Source organism: Somniosus microcephalus, chromosome 23 (genome assembly GCF_052327205.1).
Source record: "Somniosus microcephalus isolate GS21.2 chromosome 23, FLI_Smic_1.0, whole genome shotgun sequence".
Taxonomy (NCBI): Eukaryota; Metazoa; Chordata; class Chondrichthyes; order Squaliformes; family Somniosidae; genus Somniosus; species Somniosus microcephalus.
This window is the reverse complement of record NC_141009.1, coordinates 67910029-67932872: the sequence shown is the minus strand read 5'-3', so window position 1 is coordinate 67932872 and position 22844 is coordinate 67910029. Positions and strand designations below refer to the sequence as shown.

General features: G+C 46.8%; 1 protein-coding gene across 1 annotated transcript in view; it reads left to right on the top strand.

Moving 5' to 3' along the window:
- LOC147101936 (exonuclease mut-7 homolog) overlaps positions 1-22844 on the top strand; it is a 360516-nt gene that overhangs the window by 256115 nt on the left and 81557 nt on the right. The window contains exons 6-7 of the mRNA XM_085965159.1: positions 10117-10170; positions 20359-20498. Of these exons, the coding sequence (XP_085821285.1) occupies positions 10117-10170; positions 20359-20498 (194 nt within the window). The remainder of the gene's footprint in view (positions 1-10116; positions 10171-20358; positions 20499-22844) is intronic.

Here is a 22844-nt window from a genome sequence, read left to right as displayed (position 1 = left end):
AGTAAACGTCGCGCGCGCTCCGCTTTCGTGAGGCCAAAAACCTGCGTTAGTCGCGCCTTAAGCGTATCATACTTGTTATCCATGGGCGGGTTTTCCAGCAGACTGATGATCCTCGAAGCCGTCGAGCTGTCCAGTGCGGAGACCACGTAAAGATAACGGGTCTGATCCAGCACGATGTTCCGAAGCTGGAACTGAGCCTCCGCTTGGACGAACCAGTAGGCCGCCTGTTGTTCCCAAAATTGAGGGAGCTTCAAGGTCGCTGCGTTAACATCCATCGTGCTGCGTCGCGCTTCCTCCGCGAAGCTTCGGGGTCACCACTGTAGGAATCGTCAGATCCCTAGCTTCAGTACTGAGGTCGAGTCAGTCCGATAATTAATCGAAGTTTAATGTAAACTAGAGAACAAACAATGGTATGCAGGAGAAACAATCAACAGGTCTTTTCTTAATGCTGGCTTCACCAGGTCTGAACTGGGAACCTCCCAGCCTGACGTCATGACGTCATCACGTTTCCCGCCGTTCGGGACGTCACGTGACGACGTCATCGCGCTGGTTCTGGAACTTGCCGAGAACGGGTTATTTACAAACAGTAAACAAACATAGTTGCTGAAGCAGTCTGTTAAAGGCAGTCATACAGGAGTCCCTTGGTGGCTTTGACACAAACTAATGGGGCAGTAATTCCTCCCCAAACGCGTGAGTACGGAAGGGGTACAGCGCTGAAAACCGGCATTTCCTCTCCTCTAACCCAAGAGGTGAAGAGGCTAGCGCGTGCGCTGTAGGGGGCAGCGCGTGTGTCTTGGATTTCCTCTGTTTTGGGGGATTTGCGCATGTCTAAAGGCCTCCGGTCTTTACGCTTGTAAAAAGCACACGTAAGTATTTATTTTTACAAGTAAGTGGTGTTTTAGTGCAATTTAGAACATTTTTTCCACAGGTTTATTATTTTAAAGAATCTACAATAAGGTAAGTTTAGTTTTAGACCCTTTTTATTAAAAAATTTTTTTTTTTAACTTATTTATACTTAATGATTGGGATGTTTTTAAAAATTTTATTTAAAGTTTAAGTAGTGTTTTGGGGTGCAGTACTTCTCATGAGTTTGACAGTTCTTACTCTCAAACTTATGAATGAAGTTTCCCCTCCCCTGATTGGCTGAACAGTGCTCACCTGATCCCAGCCAGCACATCGCACTAACTACGCCGCTGGGTCAGGTTAGCACAGCGCGCCGACATCAGAACCTGGCCACTGAAAGGAAATCCACTGCGGGCCAGGTTTCAGATGTCGGCGCGCAGGGTGAGTGCACATCGGGGGCTTGCACGCGCGGCAAGCCCCTGACACCAAGTTCTGGGCCAATATATGTAGTGAAATGCTGCGGTTTTTGTGTTCACTCATTGCATGAAGCTCAGCCGGACCTGTATGTACCGGACAGTATAATATTGCATCAGGCAGTGCCTTTCATGTTAAAACTTGTTGATGGGCTTCTGTTTTGAAGTGCAGTGACTGTTTTTATGTGGGATAATGAGGCATCCAGACAATCTTACGCCAGCATTGGCCCACGCACAGCAATGAGGTGAGGTGAATAACCAGATATCTGATTTTAATGATGATGTTGAAGGGATTAATATTGGCCAGGACACCGGGAGAACTCCCTGCTCCACTTCACAAAATGCCATTTGCTGTTTCGTGTTGAAATCGACAAGCAAACAGGCCTGGGTGTAATGTCATATCCGAAAGACGGCACCTCCGACTGTGCAGCGATGGAGTGTCAGCTTTATGTGCTTAAGTCCCTGGCGTGGGACTTGAACCCATGACCTTCTGACCCAGTGACACCAATATTCAATGTAAGTTGCCTTCGATTCACCAGGACGTAGCATTAATCAGAGAATCACACCAGTGTACTTTCATCTCCTGTCTCTAAAATTGTGATGTGACCATCACAGAGTTCATTCTGTCTCTTTTTCTTACTGTAATCCTCATTAGGTTAATTTCTAGTCAAAATCATTGAGTTAAAGGCTAAAGTCACTTAATTGTCCTCCTATCTACTCTTGGAATGCTTAACTTCTGCACAAGTCTCTTCCCAGGTGTTTCCCCTGGGTCATACCTCACAATACTGAAAGCTTTTCAGAAATATGGAAAGATGTGATTTTATTCACAGAACGTCAGTGTGTAGGGGGTTTCTCTTGCTCGTTCTGGTCTCCTGCCAGGCTTTGTGCAATAATTACCCTTGAGTGGTTCGACCCACTCCCCCTACGGTTCTAGACCTTGGACTTAGATGCAGAGAACAGTAGTGCAGAGAAAGGACTCAATAGACCAGGTTGAATAGCACGAAATGGATGCTTTTATTTTTAAACAGTTTGAAGCATTACAAAATACATGTCATAGGCACAGATTAAAGTAACTACAATCATGCACAAATTTATGAACTTGACTCTATGGAAATGGGGAACACACGGCACATCGTAAAAGGGGAAACACATTACGATTACCCTTAACTCCCTCCCCTATACCTAAACTAAGTTTCGACCTGGGGAACTTGGGATCATGCTCACCACTCTCAAAATCGCGAAGAAGGGGGTTCGCAGCCTTTTGGCACCGCTTTCCGTCGTCACGTGGATTTGGAAACTTCTGGCGCAGTCGATATTCTCTCTCCCTCGAGGCGGTGGGGTAGACACAGCCTCGATGAGCGCTCGTCAAGGTTGAGATCCACTATTGTGGATTTGGGTTCATGGAGCAGACCTTCAGCTGCAGGCTGTTGAAGAAGTGCATGCAAATGGGAGAATCTCTCCGGCCTGGATCGTCGGTTCTCCAGAGGGTTTCTTCTCCGTCGGCCTGGGTCGTCGATGATCTCCCGACCCCAGTACCCGGGCCACCCTCGTCGTCTTCTCGTCGTGGCCGAGCCTTGTTTGGCTGAACACCGACCACGTTGTCTTTTCACCGAAATTGTCCGTCTTTAAAAAGACGAAACGTCTTCATCGATTCCGCATCTATCGAAGTGGAAGAGGCGCCGATCCTGGCACCGTCCGTCCTTCGTTCGTTCCTTGTAGAAGAAGTTCTTGAAGAAGTAGAAGTCTGAAGTCGCCCAGCCAGAAGCATCAGTGAAGTGAAGTATGAAGTAACTTAGATGGACTTTCAATCCATAGTTATACTCTTTTGGGACAGTCTTATCTCCCGCCAAATCATAGTCCTGTCTTTGTATTAATTTTGGCGGGCAGAAATCTCTGCAGGGGCGCTTTGTCTTGTAACGGGAGCCGGTGATAACTTAACTGGCCTTCCTGGCCGATAATGTCTTTTAATGTCCTTTAATGTCTTTTACATTGTCACCGCGGCTCGGTTCGCATATTAATCGGTCCGGAGATTTTCCTTGATGGCTGCTAAACGGTTTCTCCATTGTATAATAAATGGGTATAAGTGTTTTTGCATTGTCCGCCCATATCTTGATGGGCCCCATCCTGTACTTAGAATCCATTGAATATGTATGCTGTTTCTCTGAGTTTCGGTTCCCAGATACTGGCTTTCGCGGGCTTACTGTCTTCAATCCACAAGCCTGTCTGGCTTGCAGTAACAGAAATAAAATGGTCCAGAAACTGATCACGAGGCCCGGCGGCCATTTTGTATGCCCTTTTCACAGAAATCACAGAAACCCCACAGTGCAGATAGAGGCCATTTCGGCCCATCGAGCCTGCACCGACACATATCCCACCCGATCCCCGTAACCCCTACACCAACACATATCCCACCCTATCCCCGTAACCCCACGTATTTAATCCCCCTAACACTAAGGGTCAATTTATCATAGCCAATCAACCTAACCCGCTTTGGACTGTGGGAGGAAACCGGAGCACCCGGAGGAAACCCACGCAAACACGGGGAGAATGTGCAAACTCCACACAGACAGTCACCCGAGGCCGGATTCGAACCCGGGTCCCTGACGCTGTGAGGCAACAGTGCTAACCACTATGCCACCGTGCTGCCCCTTTTATCAAAGGTTTTTCTGTGCAAGCTTACTTTGGTCAATAAACAGTCTTATTTTATCCGGTTTTCTTGCGTGATTTTTGCTGAAAATTTCGAATCTTACAAGTGTGTCGTGGCTGTGTGTCTGTATCTTCATAGTGTGAATAATAACCGTTTATATCACAGCAAAACGAGATGGAAGATTTATGTTCTCTTTCTCAATCTCTGGTAACACCACATCTGCAGGACTGGATGCAGTTTGGGTCTCCCTATTTCAGAAAGGATATTCAGTTATTGGAGGGGGTACAGAGAAGGATATTCAGTTATTGGAGGGGGTACAGAGAAGGATATTCAGTTATTGGAGGGGGTACAGAGAAGGATATTCAGTTACTGGGGTACAGAGAAGGATATTCGGTTATTGGGGTACAGAGAAGGATATTCAGTTATTGGGGTACAGAGAAGGATATTCGGTTATTGGGGTACAGAGAAGGATATTCGGTTATTGGGGTATAGAGAAGGATATCCAGTTATTGGGGTACAGAGAAGGATATTCAGTTATTGGAGGGGGTACAGAGAAGGATATTCAGTTATTGGGGGACAGAGAAGGATATTCGGTTATTGGGGTACAGAGAAGGATATTCAGTTATTGGGGTACAGAGAAGGTATTCAGTTATTGGGGTACAGAGAAGGATATTCAGTTATTGGGGGACAGAGAAGGATATTCGGTTATTGGGGTACAGAGAAGGATATTCAGTTATTGGAGGGGGTACAGAGAAGGATATTCAGTTATTGGAGGGGGTACAGAGAAGGATATTCAGTTACTGGGGTACAGAGAAGGATATTCGGTTATTGGGGTACAGAGAAGGATATTCGGTTATTGGGGTACAGAGAAGGATATTCAGTTATTGGGGTACAGAGAAGGATATTCGGTTATTGGGGTACAGAGAAGGATATTCGGTTATTGGGGTATAGAGAAGGATATCCAGTTATTGGGGTACAGAGAAGGATATTCAGTTATTGGAGGGGGTACAGAGAAGGATATTCAGTTATTGGGGGACAGAGAAGGATATTCGGTTATTGGGGTACAGAGAAGGCTATTCAGTTATTGGGGGACAGAGAAGGTATTCAGTTATTGGGGGACAGAGAAGGATATTCGGTTATTGGGGTACAGAGAAGGATATTCAGTTATTGGAGGCGTTACAGAGAAGGGCCGCATGGTTGATTGCTGAATTTAAGGTAATGATGTATGAGGAGAGATTGACGATCCAGGTTCTTTTGTATTGACATGGGATCTGATGGGCGTATTTAAAATTATGAAAGGTGTCGACAAATTAGATCCTAGTGAACCTTTCTGCTGTGACACCATTGTTTAAGAAAGGGGGTAAGGACAATCCTAGTGACTACAGGCCGGTCAGTTTAACATCAGTGGTGGATAAAGTTTTAGAAACAATAATCAAGGAAAAAATTAATGGGCACTTGGAGAGGTTTAAGCTAATTAAGGTTAGCCAACACGGATTTGTAAAAGGCAGATCGTGTTTGACTAATCTAATTGAATTTTTTGATGAAGTAATGGAGGATTGCTGAAGGGAATGCAATGGATGTTGTCCACATGGATTTTCGGAAGGCGTTTCACAAAGTACCACATAGAGGCTGGTTAACAAAACTGAGGCTCATGAAACAGCTTGGATAAGGACAGAAAACAGAGAGTTGTGGCAGAACCACCAGGAGACTCAGGGCAGTTTCTAGAATTCCTTTAACAGCAATGTAGTGCAGCCCAGGGCTGTACCTTTAATGTATCTGTTAACTGTACGATGGCTTGTTTCCTTTACTCTGCGTGGTGACGTCATGCCGCCCATCACGTGATCTCCCAACAGCGGGAAGAACGTCATGACGTCAGCGACCGGAATATTCTAGCAGTCCTCGAGGAGCTTCCAGCAAGACCAGACCTGTTTACAGTGTATCCAGCAGTTTACTGTTCAGCTTCGTTTGTTCATTAAATTTCATTGTTTTTGATTCTCTGAGTCGACCTCTGTTCCTACAGAGTTGTGGTAAATGGCTGTTTTTCAGACTGGAGGATGGTAGACAGTGGTGTTCCCCAAGGGCCAGTGCTGGGGCCACTGCTTTTTTTGATACATATAAATGACCTGGATATTGGAATAGCGAGTAGAATTTCTAAATTTACCAATGACACCAAACTTGGGGGGGTGGCAAACAGTCAGGATGATACCAGTCAACTGCAACAGGACATAGAAAGGCTGGCAGAATGGGCAGAATGGGCAGACGGAATTTAATACAGAGAAGTGTGAGGTGATGCATTTTGGCAGAAGGAACAGGGAGAGGCAATATACACTTAATGGCACAGTTTTAAAGAGTGTGCAGGGACAGAGGGACCTGGGAGTTAATGTGCATCGGTCCCTGAAGGTGGCGGGACATATTGAGAGAGTGGTTAACAAAGCATATGGGATCTTAGGCTTCATAGATAGAGGCATTGAGTATAAAAGTAGAGAAGTTATGCTGAACCTTTATAAAGCGCTGGTTAGGTCACAACTGGAGTATTGCGTCCAGTTCTGGTCACCACACTTTAGGAAGGATGTGAAGGCCCTTGAGAGGGTGCAGAGGAGATTTACCGGAATGGTTCCGGGGATGGGGGATCTTAGCTACAAGGACAGGTTGGAGAAGCTGGATTTGTTTTCATTAGAGCAAAGGAGGTTGAGGGGTGATTTGATCGAGGTGTACAAGATTATGACGGGTTTAACATAGAGATAGGAACAGGAGTAGGCCATTCGGCCCTTCGAGCCGGCTCCGCCATTCAATGAGATCATGGCTGATCCTCGTCTGAGATCATAGCTGATCTTACCAGTTCAGTACCCCGTCCCCGCCTTTTCTCCGTAACCCTTAATCCCCTTAGCCTTCAGAAATATATCCAATTCTCTCTTGAAAATATTTATTGAATTAGCCTTCACAGCCCTCTGTGGCAGGGAATTCCACAGGCTCACCACTCTTTGAGTGAAGAAATTCTTCCTCATCTCTGTTTTAAATGATTTGCCCGCTATTTTTAGACTGTGGCCCCTGGTTCTGTGCTCCCTGGCCATTGGAAACATTCTCTCTGAATTCAGCCTGTCCAGGCCTGCCATAATTTTATATGTTTCGATGAGATCCCCTCTCAATCTTCTAAACTCCAGTGAGTACAAGCCCAAACTATTTAATCTCTCTTCGTAGGTCATTCCCGCCATTCCAGGTATCAGCCTGGTGAATCGCCGTTGCACTCTTTCCATGGCAAGAACATCCTTCCGCAGATGGGGCGACCAAAACTGTACACAATACTCCAGATGCGGTCTCACCAGCACCTTGTACAGCTGTAGTAAGGTATCCCTATTCCTATACTCGAACCCCCTTGATATGAAGGCCAACGTACCATTTGCCTTCTTAATCGCCTGTTGCACCTGCATGCTCTCCTTCAGTGACTGGTGCACAAGAACACCCAGGTCCCTCTTCACTTCCCCATCTCCCAATCTATTGCCATTTAGATAATCTACCCTCCTGTTTTTACCCCCAAAGTGGATAACCTCGCATTTATCCACATTATAGTGCATCTGCCACGTATCCGCCCATTCCCCCAACCTGTCCAAATCGCACTGTAGCCTCCTGACATCCTCATCAGAGCCCACCCCTCCTCCTAGTTTAGTGTCGTCAGCGAATTTGGAAATATTGCATCCAATTCCCTGATCCAGATCATTTATATATATATTGTGAACAGCTGGGGTCCCAGGACAGATCCTTGCGGCACCCCGCTGGTCACTGCCTGCCACTCTGAAAACGAGCCGTTTATTCCAACTCTCTGTTTTCTATCCGCCAGCCAGTTCTCTATCCACGTTAATACTTTGCCCCCAATCCCATGAGCCTTAATTTTGCATGACAATCTTTTGTGTGGAACCTTATCGAAGGCTTTCTGGAAGTCAAGGTACACCACATCCACTGGCTCTCCCCCATCTATTTTACCAGTTACTTCCTCAAAAAATTCCAGCAGATTAGTCAAACACGATTTACCCTTTGTAAATCCATGTTGACTCTGTCCGATCCTTTCCCCATTTGTCAAGTGCTCCGCTATTTTATCCTTAATAATGGACTCTAGCATTTTGCCCACAACCGATGTAAGGCTTACTGGTCTATAATTCCCTGCTTTCTCTCTACCCCCCTTTTTAAATATTGGGGTAACATTAGCTACCCTCCAATCCACGGGTACTGTTCCCGAGTCAATGGAGTTCCGGAAGATGATCCTTAGAGCATCTGCTATCTCCAGGGCCACCTCCTTAAGTACCCTAGGATGTAGTTTATCAGGCCCCGGGGATTTGTCGGCCTTCAGTCCCCTCAACTTACCCAACACCATATCCCTAGAGATACTAATTTCTGTCAGCTCCTCCCTCTCATTAGTCCCTATGTTTGCCGATATTCCTGGGAGGTTATTTGTGTCCTCCTTTGTGAATACAGAACCAAAGTATGAGTTTAATTGGTCTGCCATTTCCTTATTCTCCATTATATATTCTCCCGAATCGGACTGCAGGGGACCGACTTGGGATTTTACCAGTCTTTTCCTCCTGATATACCGATAAAAGCTTTTGCAGTCTGTCTTTATTTTTGCTGCAAGTTTACTTTCGTATTCTATTTTCCCCTAGACGGGGAAAGGCTGTTCCCACTAGTTGATGGTACAAGGACTAGGGGACACAGATTTAAAGTTTTGGGCCAGAGCTACAGGGGGGATGTGAGGAAAAACTTTTTTACACAGCGAGTGGTGAGGACCTGGAACTCGCTGCCGATGGAAGTGGTGGAAGCGGAGACGCTCAATGTTTTCAGGGGGAGACTGGATAGGCACTGGAGGGAAATAAACTTGCAGGGCTCCGGGGATAGAGCGGGGGAATGGGACTGACTGGATTGCTCTAGAGACCCGGCACGGACTCGATGGGCTGAATGGCCTCCTTCTGTGCCGTTATGACTGTGTTCCGAATTTAAGCACAAGGTGTCATATTTACAGATTAAAGACTACAGAAGAAAACAGGAAATGTCGGAGGAAGTTTTTTACTAACAGGGTGGTGAGTCTGTGGAATAAGTTACTGGCACCAGGGCTGGAACAAGAAACATTAAAGGGTTGAGAGAAGGAACTAGACAGGGTTATTAGAGACGCACCATGGGGAATGCATACGAATTAGGAGCAGGAGTCGGCCACTCGACCCCTCAAGCCTGCTCCGCCATTCAATAAGATCATGGCTGATCTGATTACTCCACATTCCTGCCTACCCACAATAACTTTTCACCCCCTTGCTGGCGATAGGTGGGCTAGATGAGCTGAAGGGCTTATATTCCAGTGTGATCCACAGTGCGATCCGCACTGGTTGACAGTGAATGCAAAGATTTCATCGAAGTGGGGAATGTAACAGTGTTGCAATTGAGGTGTTTAATGAAGTCGGGTTGGTATTGATGTAGAAATGAATAAGCTGCTGGTATTAAAAATAGGGCAAATCAACAATTATTTTCTCCTTTCCACGCTTGTGACCAATGTTCCCGTTAAACTGCGCAGCCGTGCAGCTCCTGTGCAGACGGCTCACCGGCTTCTGAATCGGAAAAACCACGCATGCCTGGTATTGTTAATGGGCCGCGCACCCAAAAAAAAAGAAAGGGAACATTGCTTGTGAATGCTTCTTTCCATCAAGTCACTGGGACGGGTACACCAGGAGTTCCTGATAATTCATGCTCCGGTTTATTTCTCCGGCCACTGGTTAGTGCTCTGTTTCCACACCCCGATCAAGCATTCAGCGAGTGGAGACTGGCTTCCGGGAGGCTGTGTAGTCCATGCCCACCAATGTTTCCCCTAAGATGTGTAGGTGCTTGGCGCGCATCAGTCAGGAGATCCCGCGCAGGCCGTTCACAAGCTGTTGCCGCTGGATGATACCGCGCATGTGTGGCTGCACAGCACATTTAAAGGGACTGCGCAGGGGGAAAAAAAGAGAGGGAACACTAGTGCCCATTATCCTTCGTAACATATTCACACTGTAACACTCGGGAGAAAACGCTGCACATCTCTGCCTTAAACAAAGGTAGTTGGAACGCTGATTGTTTATTGTTAAACTGCCCAAGGCAATGTTTGGAGATCCTGAATGTGTTTGTCCCATTGATCCACAGGCTGTGTTACTGAGTATAAAGTTGAACCTGCAACCACAGCTGGACATAGAGGAGGTAAGCAAACTGCTGGATTCATGTTAGGAAATAGAGGAGTTAAGAAGAGGAGATTGAAACCTCCCGACAAATCCCAGTAAGTGCCGATTGCTCCAATAAATCTTCAGGCTCACAGTTCAGCTTAACTAAATTCCTTGTGTACTGAAAAATCCAGATCTTTTTATTAGCTGTGGTTGGGGTTTAGACTTCAGGAAGCGTGTGTGGGGAGGGGAGTGAGAAGATGATGCCTGCTGCTGTTGATGAGCTCGATGTTTACAAGACTCTGTCAGCGACTCGACACACTCCCGGGTCAATGTCCTTTTGTGTATTGCATGATGGTGGGTTTAACATACTGGCCCCTCATCTCTTGACACCTGAGTTTGACATTGGATCAGGCTATTGGGATGTACTTGGGGTCAGGTTCCGTATGTACACTGATGGCACCCAGCGTTACCTCTCCCATCATCTCTTTAAACCCCTCCACTGCCACTGAATTGTCAGACTTGCTCGACATCCAGTTCTGGATGAGCCGCAATTTCCTCCAACTAAATATTGGGAAGACCGAAGCCATTGTCTTTGGTCCCCACCACAAACTCCGTTCCCGAGCCACCGACTCCATCCCTCTCCCCAGCCACTGTCTGAGGCTGAACCAGACTCTTCACAACCTTGCTGTCCTGTTTGACCCCGAGATGAGGTTTCAACCCCATATCCTTTCCATCACCAAGAACCCCTATTTCCACTTCCGTAACATCGTCCGTCTCTGCCCCTGATTCAGCGCATCTGCTGCTGAAACCCTTATCCATGCCTTTGTTACCTCTAGACTGGACTATTCCAACACTCTCATGGCCGGTCTTCCATCTTCCACCCTCCGTAAACTTGAGCTATCCAAAAGCCTGCTGCCTGTATCTTAACTCGCACCAAGTCCCATTCACCCATCACCCCTGTGTCGCTCTGTGGCTCCCAGGCCGGCAACGCCTCAATTTTAAAATTCTCATCCTCGCATTCCATTCCCTCCATGGCTTTGCCCCTCCCTATCTCTGTAACCTCCTCCAGCCCCACAAACCTCCGAAATCTCTGTGTTCCTCCAATTCTGGCCTCTTGCGCATCCCTGATTTCCTTCACCCCACCAATATTGGCCGTGCCTTCAGCTGCCTAGGCCTTAAGCTCTGGAATTCCCTCCCTAAATCTCTCCGTCACTTTCTACCTCTCTCCTTTAACACACTCCTTAAAATCCATGTCAATGACCCAGCTTTTAAGCAGCCCTCTTAATATCTCCTTTGGCTCATGCCTCTGAAGCACCTTGGGACATTTTCCTACTTTAAAGGTTTTCTGTAAGTGCAAGTTGTTGTCAGCTCTGGCTGTAAACCTTTTACGTGAAATGAGTTTGCCAGAATCAATCCACTTCTTAGTGGCAGTGAGCCCCAGCTCTGGGGCTCTCCTGCTTGTGCCTCTAACTCCGGGACTCCTACCTCTGGCTGTCTCACTCTGGGACTCCTGCCCGTGGCTGTAGCACTCTGGGACTCCCCTGCCTCTGGCTGTATCGCTCTGGGACTCTCCTATCTCTGGCTGTCTCACTCTGGGACCCTCCTGCCTCTGGCTGTATCACTCTGGCTGTAGCACTCTGGGACTCCCCTGTATCGCTCTGGGACACTCCTACCCGTGGCTGTAGCACTCTGGGACTCTCCTACCTCTGGCTGTCTCACTCTGGGACCCTCCTGCCTCTGGCTGTATCACTCTGGGACTCTCCTGCCTCTGGCTGTCTCACTCTGGAACTCTCCTGCCTCTGGCTGTCTCACTCTGGAACTCTCCTGCCTCTGGCTGTCTCACTCTGGGACTCGGCTGTATCACTGTGGGACTCTCCTGCCTCTGGTTGTCTCACTCTGGGACTCTCCTGCCTCTGGCTGTCTCACTCTGGGACTCTCCTACCTATATCACTCTGGGGCTCTCATGCCTGTGGCTGTATCACTCTGCTGCTCTCCTGCCTGTGACCGTCTCACCCTGGGACTCTCCTACCTCTGGCTGTAGCACTCTGATTGGTGTTTGATTTAATTTAATTGCAATTAACTAAAGGGTCAGTCATGGCAGGACAGCCCGGCCCTGTGGTATGCTCCTCCTGCGATATGTGGGAACTCAGGGACACTTCCTGTGTCCCTGACAACCATGTGTGCAGGAAGTGTATCCAGCTGCAGCTACTGGCAGACCGCATTGCGGCGCTGGAGCGGCAATTGGATGCACACTGGACCATTCGCAATGCTGAGGACGTCGTGAATAGCACGTTTAATCAGTTGGTCACACCGCAGGCAAAGGTTGGACAGGCAGAAAGGGACGGGGTGACCAACAGACAGAGTGCTAGGCGCAGGCAGGTAGTGCAGGGATCCGCTGTGGACATCCCCCTCTCAAACAGATACACCACTTTGAGTACTGTTGGGGGGGATGACTTATCAGAGGAAGGCAGCAGCAGCCAACTTCCTGGCACCAGGGGTGGTTCTGCTGCACAGGACGGGAGGAAAAAGAGGGGTAGAGTTATAGTAATAGAGGATTCTATTGTAAGGGGAATAGTTAGGCGTTTCTGTGGCCGCAAACGAGACTCCAGGATGGTGTGTTCTCTCCCTGGTGCAAGAGTCAAGGATGTCTCAGAACGGCTGCAGAACATTTTGGAAGGGGAGGGTGAACAACCAGTTGTCGTGCATATAGGTACCAACGATATAGTTAAAAAACGGGATGAGGTCCTAAAAGCTGAATATAGGGAGTTGGGAGGTAAATTAAAAAATAGGACCTCAAAAGGTAGTAATCTCAGGATTGCTACCAGTGCCACGTGCTAGTCAGAGTAGAAATAGAAGGATATTTCAGATGAACACGTGGCTAGAGGAATGGTGTGAGGGGGAGGGATTCAAATTCCTGGGACATTGGAACCGGTTCTGGGGGAGGTGGGACCAGTTCAAACCGGACGGTTTGCACTTGGGCAGGACCGGGACCGATGTCCTAGGGGGAATGTTTGCTAGTGCTCTGGAGGAGGGTTTAAACTAAAATGGCAGAGCGTTGGGAACCTGAGCAGGGGGACAGAGGAAAGGGAAACGAGGATAAAAGCAAAAGATAGGAAGGAGAAAAACAAAAGTGGCAGTCAGAGAAATCAATGGTTTAAATCAAACATGGCCACAGTAAATAATAATTCTAATAGGTCTAAGAGCATTCAAAAAACAAGCCTGAAGGCTTTGTGTCTTAATGCGAGGAGCATTTGTAATAAGGTGGATGAATTAGCTGCGCAAATAGAGGTAAACGATTATGATTTGATTGGGATTACGGAAACATGGCTCCAGGGAGGCCAAGGCTGGGAATTCAACATCCAGGGGTATTCAATATTCAGGAAAGATAGGCAAAAAGGAAAGGGAGGTGGGGTAGCATTGCTGGTTAAAGAAGGGATTAACACAATTGTAAGGAAGGATATTAGCTCTGATGATGTGGAATCTGTATGGGTAGAACAGAGAAATACCTAGGGGCAGAAAACGTTAGTGGGAGTGGTATATAGACCTCCAAACAGTAATGCGGAGGTTGGGGATGGCATTAAAAGGGAAATTAGAGAAGCGTGCAATAAGGGCACAGCAGTCATCATGGGTGACTTTAATCTACATATAAATTGGGCTAACCAAATTAGTAACACTATTGTGGAGGAGGAATTCCTGGAGTGTTTACGGGATGGTTTCCTGGACCAATATGTCGAGGAACCAACCGGAGATCAGGCCATCTTAGACTGGGTATAATGTAACGAGAAAGGATTCATTAACAATCTTGTTGTACGAGGCCCCTTGGGTTGGAGCGATCATAATATGATCGAATTCTTCATTAAGATGGAGAATGAAGTTGTTGACCCGGAGACTCGGGTCCTGAATTTAAACAAAGGAAACTACGATGGTCTGAGGCGCGAGTTGGGTAGGATTGATTGGGGAATGTCACTCAAAGGGTTGACGGTGGATAGGCAATGGCAAACATTCAAAGACCGCATGATTGAACTACAGAATTTGTTCATCCCAGTTTGGCATAAAAATAAAACAAAAAAGATGACTCAACCGTGGCTAACAACGGAAATTAGGGATAGCATAAGATCCAAGGAGAGGACATATAAATTGGCCAGAAAAAGCAGTAAACCTGAGGATTGGGAGCAGTTTAGGATTCAACAAAGGAGGACAAAGGGATTAATTAAGAAGGGGAAAATAGAATATGAGAGTAAGCTTGCAAGGAACATAAAAACTGACTGTAAAAGCTTTTATAGATATGTGAAGAGAAAAAGATTGGTGAAGTCAAGCGTAGGTCCCTTGCAGTCAGAATCAGAGGAATTCATAATGGGGATCAAAGAAATGGCAACCAATTAAATACATATTTTGGTTCTGTCTTCACAAAGGAGGACACAAATAACCTCCCAGAGATGCCGGGGAACATAGGGTCTGATGAAAGGGAGGAACTGAAAGAAATCAGTATTTGTAGGGAAATGGTGTTAAGGAAATTGATGGGATTGAAGGCCGATAAATCCCCAGGGCCTGATAATCTACATCCTAAGGTACTTAAGGAAGTGGCCCTAGAAATAGTAGATGCATTGCTGGTCATCTTCCAACATTTGATGGAATCTGGAACAGTACCCATGGATTGGAGGGTAGCTAATGTTGCCCCACTATTCAAAAAAGGTGGTAGAGAGAAAACAGGGATTTATAGACCGGTAAGCCTGACATCGGTAGTGGGGAAAATGCTAGAGTCCATCATAAAAGATGTAATAGCAGAGCACTTGGAAAACGGTGACAGGATCGGACAAAGTCAACATGGATTTACAAAAGATAAATCATGCTTGACTAATCTGGAATTTTTTGAGGATGTAACTGGTAGAATAGATAAGGGAGATCCAGTGGATGTGGTGTATTTGAACTTTCAGAAGGCTTTCGATAAGGTCCCACATAAGAGATTAGCGTGTAAAGTTAAGGCACATGGGATTGGGGGCAAGGTACTGACTTGGATAGAGAACTGGTTGGCAGACAGAAAGCAAAGAGTTGGAATAAACGGCTCTTTTTCCGAGTGGCAGGCAGTGACTAGTGGGGTACCGCAGGGATCGGTCCTTGGACGCCAACTATTCACAATATATACATTAATGATCTAGACAAGGGAACTAGATGTAATATCTGCAAATTTGCAGATGGCACAAAGCTGGGTGGGCGTGTGTGCTGTGAGGAGGATGCCGAGAAACTCCAGGATGATTTGGACAGGTTGGGTGATTGGGCAAAAGCATGGCAGATGCAACGTGGATAAATGTGAGGTTATCCACTTTGGTAGCAAAAACAGGAAGGCAGATTATTATCTGAATGGCAATAGATTGGGAGAAGGGGGGAGTGCAACGAGACCTGGGTGTCCTTGTGCACCAGTCGCTGAAGGTAAGCATGCAGGTGCAGCGGGCGGTTAAGGCGGCAAATGGTATGTTGGCCTTCGTAGCAAGAGGGTTCGAGTACAGGAACAAGGATGTCTTGCTGCAATTGTACAGGGCCTTGGTGAGACCACATCTTGAGTATTGTGTGCAGTTTTGGTCGCCTTATCTGAGGAAGGATGTTCTTGCCATGGAAGGAGTTCAGCGAAGATTCACCAGGCTGATACCTGGGACGGCAGGAATGATGTATGAGGAGAGATTGGGTCGATTGGGCTTGTACTCGCTGGAGTTTAGAAGAATGAGGGGATCTCATTGAAACTTATAAAATTCTGACAGGACTGGACAGACTAGATGCAGGAAGAATGTTCCCGATGGCGGGGAGTCCAGAACCAGGGGTCACAGTCTAAGGATAAGGGGTAGGCCATTTAGGACAGAGATAAGGAGGACTTTCTTCACCCAGAGAGTGGTGAACCTGTGGAATTCTCTACCACAGAAGGCAGTAGAGGCCAATTAATTAAATATATTCAAGAAGGAGTTGGATATATTTCTCAAGGCTAAAGGGATATGGGGAGAAGGCAGGAACAGGGTACTGAAATTGGATGATCAGCCACGATCGCATTGAATGACGGAGCAGGCTCGAGGGGCCGAATAGCCTACTCCTGCTCCTATCCTCTGTGTCTATGTTTCCTTCTTCTGGCTGTATCCCTCTGGGACCCTCCTGCCTCTGGCTGTATCACTCTGGGACTCTCCTGCCTCTCGCTGTATCACTCTGGGACTCTCCTGTCTGTGTGCCTCACAAACCCAGCACTCCACCCTCACCAAAATATATTGACTCTGTACCCCAGTGAATTGGTTTCAGGCTACTCATCTTTGTTTCCCTCCATGGTCCTGCCCAATCCTATTGTCCATCCCTGTCCTCCAGTTGGCACTATTATAGAGTCATAGAGTTATACAGCACGGATAGAGGCCCTTCGGCCCATCGTGTCCGCGCCAGCCATCAAGCCCTGTCTGGTCTAATCCCATATTCCAGCATTTGGTCCGTAGCCTTGTATGCTATGGCATTTCAAGTGCTCATCCAAATGCTTCTTAAATGTTGTGAGGGTTCCTGCCTCCACAACCCTTTCAGGCAGTGAGTTCCAGACTCCAACCACCCTCTGGGTGAAAAAGTTCTTCCTCAAATCCCCTCTAAACCTCCCGCCCTTTACCTTGAATCTATGCCCCCTAGTTATTGACCCCTCTACTAAGGGAAAAAGCTCCGCAGCATCCATCCTATCTATGCCCCTCATAATTTTGTACACCTCAATCATGTCCCCCCCTCAGCCTCCTCTGCTCCAAGGAAAACAAACCCAATCTGCCCAGTCTCTCTTCATAGCTGAAGCGCTCCAGCCCCGGTAACATCCTGGTGAACCTCCTCTGCACCCTCTCCAACGTGATCACATCCTTCCTGTAGTGTGGCGACTAGAATTGCACACAGTCCTGCAGACTGAGGCTACCCTCCTCGCTATTTACCACCCTACCAATTTTTGTATCATCCGCGAACTTACTGATCATACCTTTTACATTCATATCCAAGTCATTAATGTAGACCACAAACAGCAAGGGACCCAGCACCGATCCCTGTGGTACCCCACTGGCCACAGGCTTCCAGTCACAAAAACAACCTTCGACCATCACCCTCTGCCTTCTGTCACTAAGCCAGTTTTGTATCCAATGTGCCAAGGCACCCTGGATTCCATGGGCTCTTACCTTCTTGACCAGTCTCCTGTGCGGGACTTTATCGAAGGCCTTACTGAAATCCATATATACACCACATCCACTGCGTTACCCTCATCCACACGCCTAGTCACCCCCTCAAAAAATTCAATCAAATTAGTCAGACATGATCTTCCCTTGACAAAGCCATGTTGACTATCCCTGATTAATCCTTGCCTCTCCAAGTGGAGACAAATTTTGTCCCTCAGAATTTTTTCCAATAATTTTCCTACCACTGATGTTAGGCTCACTGGCCTGTAGTTCCCCAGTTTTTCCCTACTTCCCTTCTTGAATAATGGTACTACATTAGCGGTTCTCCAGTCCTCTGGCACATCCCCTGTGGCCAGAGAGGTCCTGAATATATGTGTTAGAGCCCCCGCAATCTCTTCCTTTGCCTCACACAGCAGCCTGGGATACATTTCATCCGGGCCTGGGGATTTATCCATTTTTAGGCCAGCTAAAACCGCCAATACCTCCTCCCTCTCGATGTGAATATGTTCGAGCATATCACAGTCCCCCTGCCCTATTTCTATGTCTACATCGTCCTTCTCCACAGTGAAAACAGATGAAAAAAATTCATTTAGAACCCCTCCTACATCTTCCGGCTCCACACACAGATTGCTACTTTTGTCCCTAATGGGCCCTATTTTTTCCCTAGTTATCCTCTTACCCTTAATATACTTATAAAACATCTTAGGATTTTCCTTTATTTTGCTCGCCAGTGTTATTTCATGGCCCCTCCTTGATCTCCTAATTTCTTTTTTAAGTATCCCCCTGCACTTTTTGTACTCCTCTAGGGCTTCCTCCGTCTTTAGCCTTTTGTATCTGCCAAAAGCCCTCCTTTTTTTCCTAATCCATTCTCGTATATCCCCTGACATCCAAGGTTCCCTGTGGTTTTTGGAACCACCCTTGACCTTTACGGGAACATGTTGCCATTGTATGATCCCAATCTCCCTTCTGAAAGCCTCCCATTGCTCTGATGCGGATTTTCCTACAAGTAGCTGATCCCAGTCCATTTTGGCCAGATCCTGCCTTATCCTATTAAAATCGGCCTTCCCCCAATTTAGAACCTTTATTTCCGGCCCATCCCTGTCCTTTTCCATGACCACCTTAAATCTTACCATATTATGGTCACTGTCACCAAAGTGCTCACCTACTAGCACTTTTTCCACTTGACCGGCCACATTCCCTAGAATTAGGTCCAGTACCGCCCCCTCTCTTGTAGGACTTTCTACATGCTGGCTCAAAAAGCTCTCCTGGATGCACTTCAAGAATTCTACACCCTCTGAGCCTTTCACACTGACTATCCCAGTTAATATTGGGGAAGTTGAAATCCCCCATTATTATTACCCTATTATTTGCACATTCCTCTGAGATTTGCCTACATATCTGTTCCTCTATCTCCCCCTGACTGTTTGGGGGCCTATAGTACACGCCCAGCAAAGTGCTTGCCCCCTTTTTGTTTTTAAGCTCCACCCATATGGCCTCATTAGAGGAACCTGCTAATATATCATCCCTCCTTACTGCAGTAATTGACTCCTTAATTAATATTGCGACACCCCCTCCTCTTATACCTCCCCCTCTGTCTCGCCTGAAGATTCTGTACCCCGGAATATTGAGCTGCCAGTCTTGCCCCTCCCTCAACCATGTCTCCGTGATAGCAACAATATCATACTCCCATGTGTTTATCAACACCTTCAGTTCATCCACCTTACTTGCAAGACTCCTTGCATTAAAATAGATGCCATCCAGCCTTGCCCTTATATATTTGCCCTGTCTACCAAGCTGACTTGTTTTTTTTTCTCTATAATTGGCAGCACATCACCCCCTATTTCAGCTCCCCTCTGTATCCCATCCCCCCCCCCAACAGTGCTAGCAAACCTCCCCGCAAGGATATTTGTCCCGCTCTGGTTCAGGTGCAACCCGTCCGACTTGTACAAGTCCCACCTTTCCCAGAAGCAGGCCCAGTGATCCAGGAAAGTAAAACCCTCCCCCCTACACCAACTCTTTAGCCATGCATTCATCTGCTCTATCCTCCAATTCCTATACTCACTAGCACGTGGCACTGGGAGTAATCCAGAGATTACAACCTTTGAGGTCCTGCTCTTTAATCTGTTACCTAGCTCCCTAAATTCTTGATGCAGGACCTCATCCCCCTTCCTACCTATGTCGTTGGTCCCAATGTGGACCACGACCTCTGCCTGCTCACCCTCCCCCTTAAGAATGCCCTGTAGCCTCTAACTGGAGAAGCTGGGGTTGTTCTCCTTAGAACAGAGCAGCTTAAAGGCAGATTTAATAGAGGTGTTCAAAATTATGAGGAGTTTTGATAGAGTAAATAAGGAGAAACTGTTTCCAGTGACAGGAGGGTCGGGAACCAGAGGAGACAGATTTAAGGTAATTGGCAAAAGAACCAGAGGGAGATGAGAATTTTTTAGGCAGCGAGTTGTGATCGGGAATGCGCTGGTGGAAGCAGATTCAATAGTAACTTTCAAAAGGGATTTGGATAAATACTTGAAAAGGAGAAATTTGCAATTATATGTGGAAAGAGCAGGGGAGTGGGACTAATTGGAGAGCTCTTTCAAAGAGCTGGCTCAGGCACGATGGGCCGAATGTGCTGTGCTGTCTGATTCTATGAACTCACTTCTAACCCAGGGCCCACTGCTCCCTCAGCAGAGGCCCATCTTTCAGCTGTTCTGCCCCTGCCTTCTGGAACTCCCTCCCAGAATCATTTGCCTTGTTCGTACTCTTCCTGCCTTCAAACAATCTAGCTTTGCTTACCTTTGGCCTCCTTCCTCACTGCCTGCTCTGTGTCCTCTGTAAGCCCCTGTAAGATGCTCTGTTACCTCAGGAGCACAATGTAAATGCAAATGGTCATCTACGGTCCAAAATAGGAGGTATCTACTGAGATGAAAATGAAAGTACTGCGGTCTGTGAACTGGGAGGAGGGGTACAGCTGGACAAACTGTCTCTCGTATACTCAATCCCAGGTGCTCAGGCCCTGATCTGACCTTTCACCGCTCTTCAGTCCCACTAACAGTTTTTTTCTCTTGAGGCAGATGTGTATTCCACTGCTCATTCAGGACAAAGCCAGCCTGGTGGAGGCCTATGTAGCTGACTATCCAGCGTTGCAGTATCGTTTGTTGCAGGTGCTGGATTCATGGTGCCACCCAGCTTTCAACTCGAGAGACATCCGAAGGTACGATCAGCTCTAGAACCATCACATAGAAACATAGAAGATAGCAGCAGGAGTAGGCCATTCGGCCCCTCGAGCCTGCTCCGCCATTTAATAAAATCATGGCTGATCATCCAAATTCAGTACCCTTCCCTGCCTTCTCCCCATATGCCTTGAGCCTTAAGAAATATATCTAACTCCTTCTTGAATATATTTAACGAATTGGCCTCAACTGTCTTCTGTGGTAGAGAATTCCACAGGTTCACCACTCTCTGGGTGAAGAAATTCCTCCTCATCTCTGTCCTAAATGGCTTACCCCTTATCCTTAGACTGTGACCCCTGGTTCTGGAATCCCCCACCATCGGGAACATCCTTCCTGCATCCAGTCTGTCTAGTCTGTGAGAATTTTATAAATTTCAATGAGATCCCCTCTCATTCTTCTAAACTCCAGCGAATATAAGCCCAATCGACCCAATCTCTCCTCATATGTCATTCCTGCCATCCCAGGTATCAGCCTGGTGAATCTTCGCTGAACTCCTTCCATGGCAAGAACATCCTTCCTCAGATAAGGCGACCAAAACTGCACACAATACTCAAGGTGTGGTCTCACCAAGGCCCTGTACAACTGCAGCAAGACATCCTTGCTCTTGTACTCGAAACCTCTCGCTACGAAGGCCAACATACCATTTGCCTTCTTAACTGCCTGCTGCACCTGCACGCTTACCTTCAGCAACTGGTGCACAAGGACACCGAGGTCTCGTTGCACTTCCCCGTCTCCCAATCTATTGCCGTTCAGATAATAATCTGCCTTCCTGTTTTTACCACCAAAGTGGATAACCTCGCATTTATCCACATTATAATGCATCTGCCCAATCGCCCAACATGTCCAAATCATACTGGAGTTTCTCGGCATCCTCCTCACAGCACACACGCCCACCCAGCTTTGTGTCATCTGCAAACTTGGAGATATTACATCTAGTTCCTTCATCTAGATCATTAATATATATTGTGAATAACTGGGGTCCTAGCACCGATCCCTGCGATACCCCACTAGTCACTGCCTGCCACTCGGAAAAAGACCCGTTTATTCCAACTCTTTGCTTCCTGTCTGCCAACCAGTTCTCTATCCAAGTCAGTACCTTACCCCCAATCCCATGTGCTTTAACTTTGCACGCTAATCTCTTATGTGGGACCTTATCGAAAGCCTTCTGAAAGTCCAAATACACCACATCCACTGGTTCTCCCTTATCTATTTTACCAGTTACATCCTCAAAAAATTCCAGTAGATTAGTCAAGCACGATTTACCTTTTGTAAATCCACGTTGACTTTGTCCAATCCTGTCACTGTTATCCAAGTGCTTTGCTATTACTGTACATCTTTTTTAGTGGACACTAGCATTTTCTCCACTACCGATGTCAGGCTTACCGGTCTATAATTCCCGGTTTTCTCTCTACCACCTTTTTTGAATAGTGGGGTAACATTAGCTACCCTCCAATCCATGGGAACTGTTCCATAGTCTATAGAATTTTGGAAGATGACCAGCAATGCATCTACTATTTCTAGGGCCACTTCCATTTCTAGGGCCACTTCCTTAAGTACCCTAGGATGTAAATTATCAGGCCCTGGGGATTTATCGGCCTTCAATCCCGTCAATTTCCCCAACACCATTTCCCTACAAATACTGATTTCATTCAGTTCCTCCCTCTCATTAGACCCTATGTTCCCCGACATCTCTGGGAGTTTATTTGTATCCTCCTTTGTGAAGACAGAACCAAAGTATGTATTTAATTGGTCAGCCATTTCTTTGTTCCCCATTATAAATTCCCCTGATTCTGACTGCAAGGGACCTATGCTTGACTTCACCAATCTTTTTCTCTTCACAATATCTATAAAAGCTTTTACAGTCAGTTTTTATGTTCCCTGCAAGCTTACTCTATTTCCCCCCTCTTAATTAATCCCTTTGTCCTCCTTTGCTAACATAGAAACATAGAAGATAGGAGCAGGAGTAGGCCATTCGGCCCCGCGAGCCTGCTCCGCCATTCAATGTGATCATGGCTGATCATCCAAATTCAGTACCCTGTTCCTGCCTTCTCCCCATATCCCTTTAGCCTGAAGAAATATATCCAACTCCTTCTTGAATATATTTAATGAATTGGCCTCTACTGCCTTCTGTGGTAGAGAATTCCACAGGCTCACCACTCTCTGGGTGAAGAAATTCCTCCTCATTTCTGTCCTAAATAGCTTACCCCTTATCCTTAGACTGTGACCCCTGGTTCTGGACTCCCCCACCATCGGGAACATCCTCCCAGAATCTAGTCTGTCTAGTCCTGTTAGAATTTTATAAGTTTCGATGAGATCCCCTCTCATTC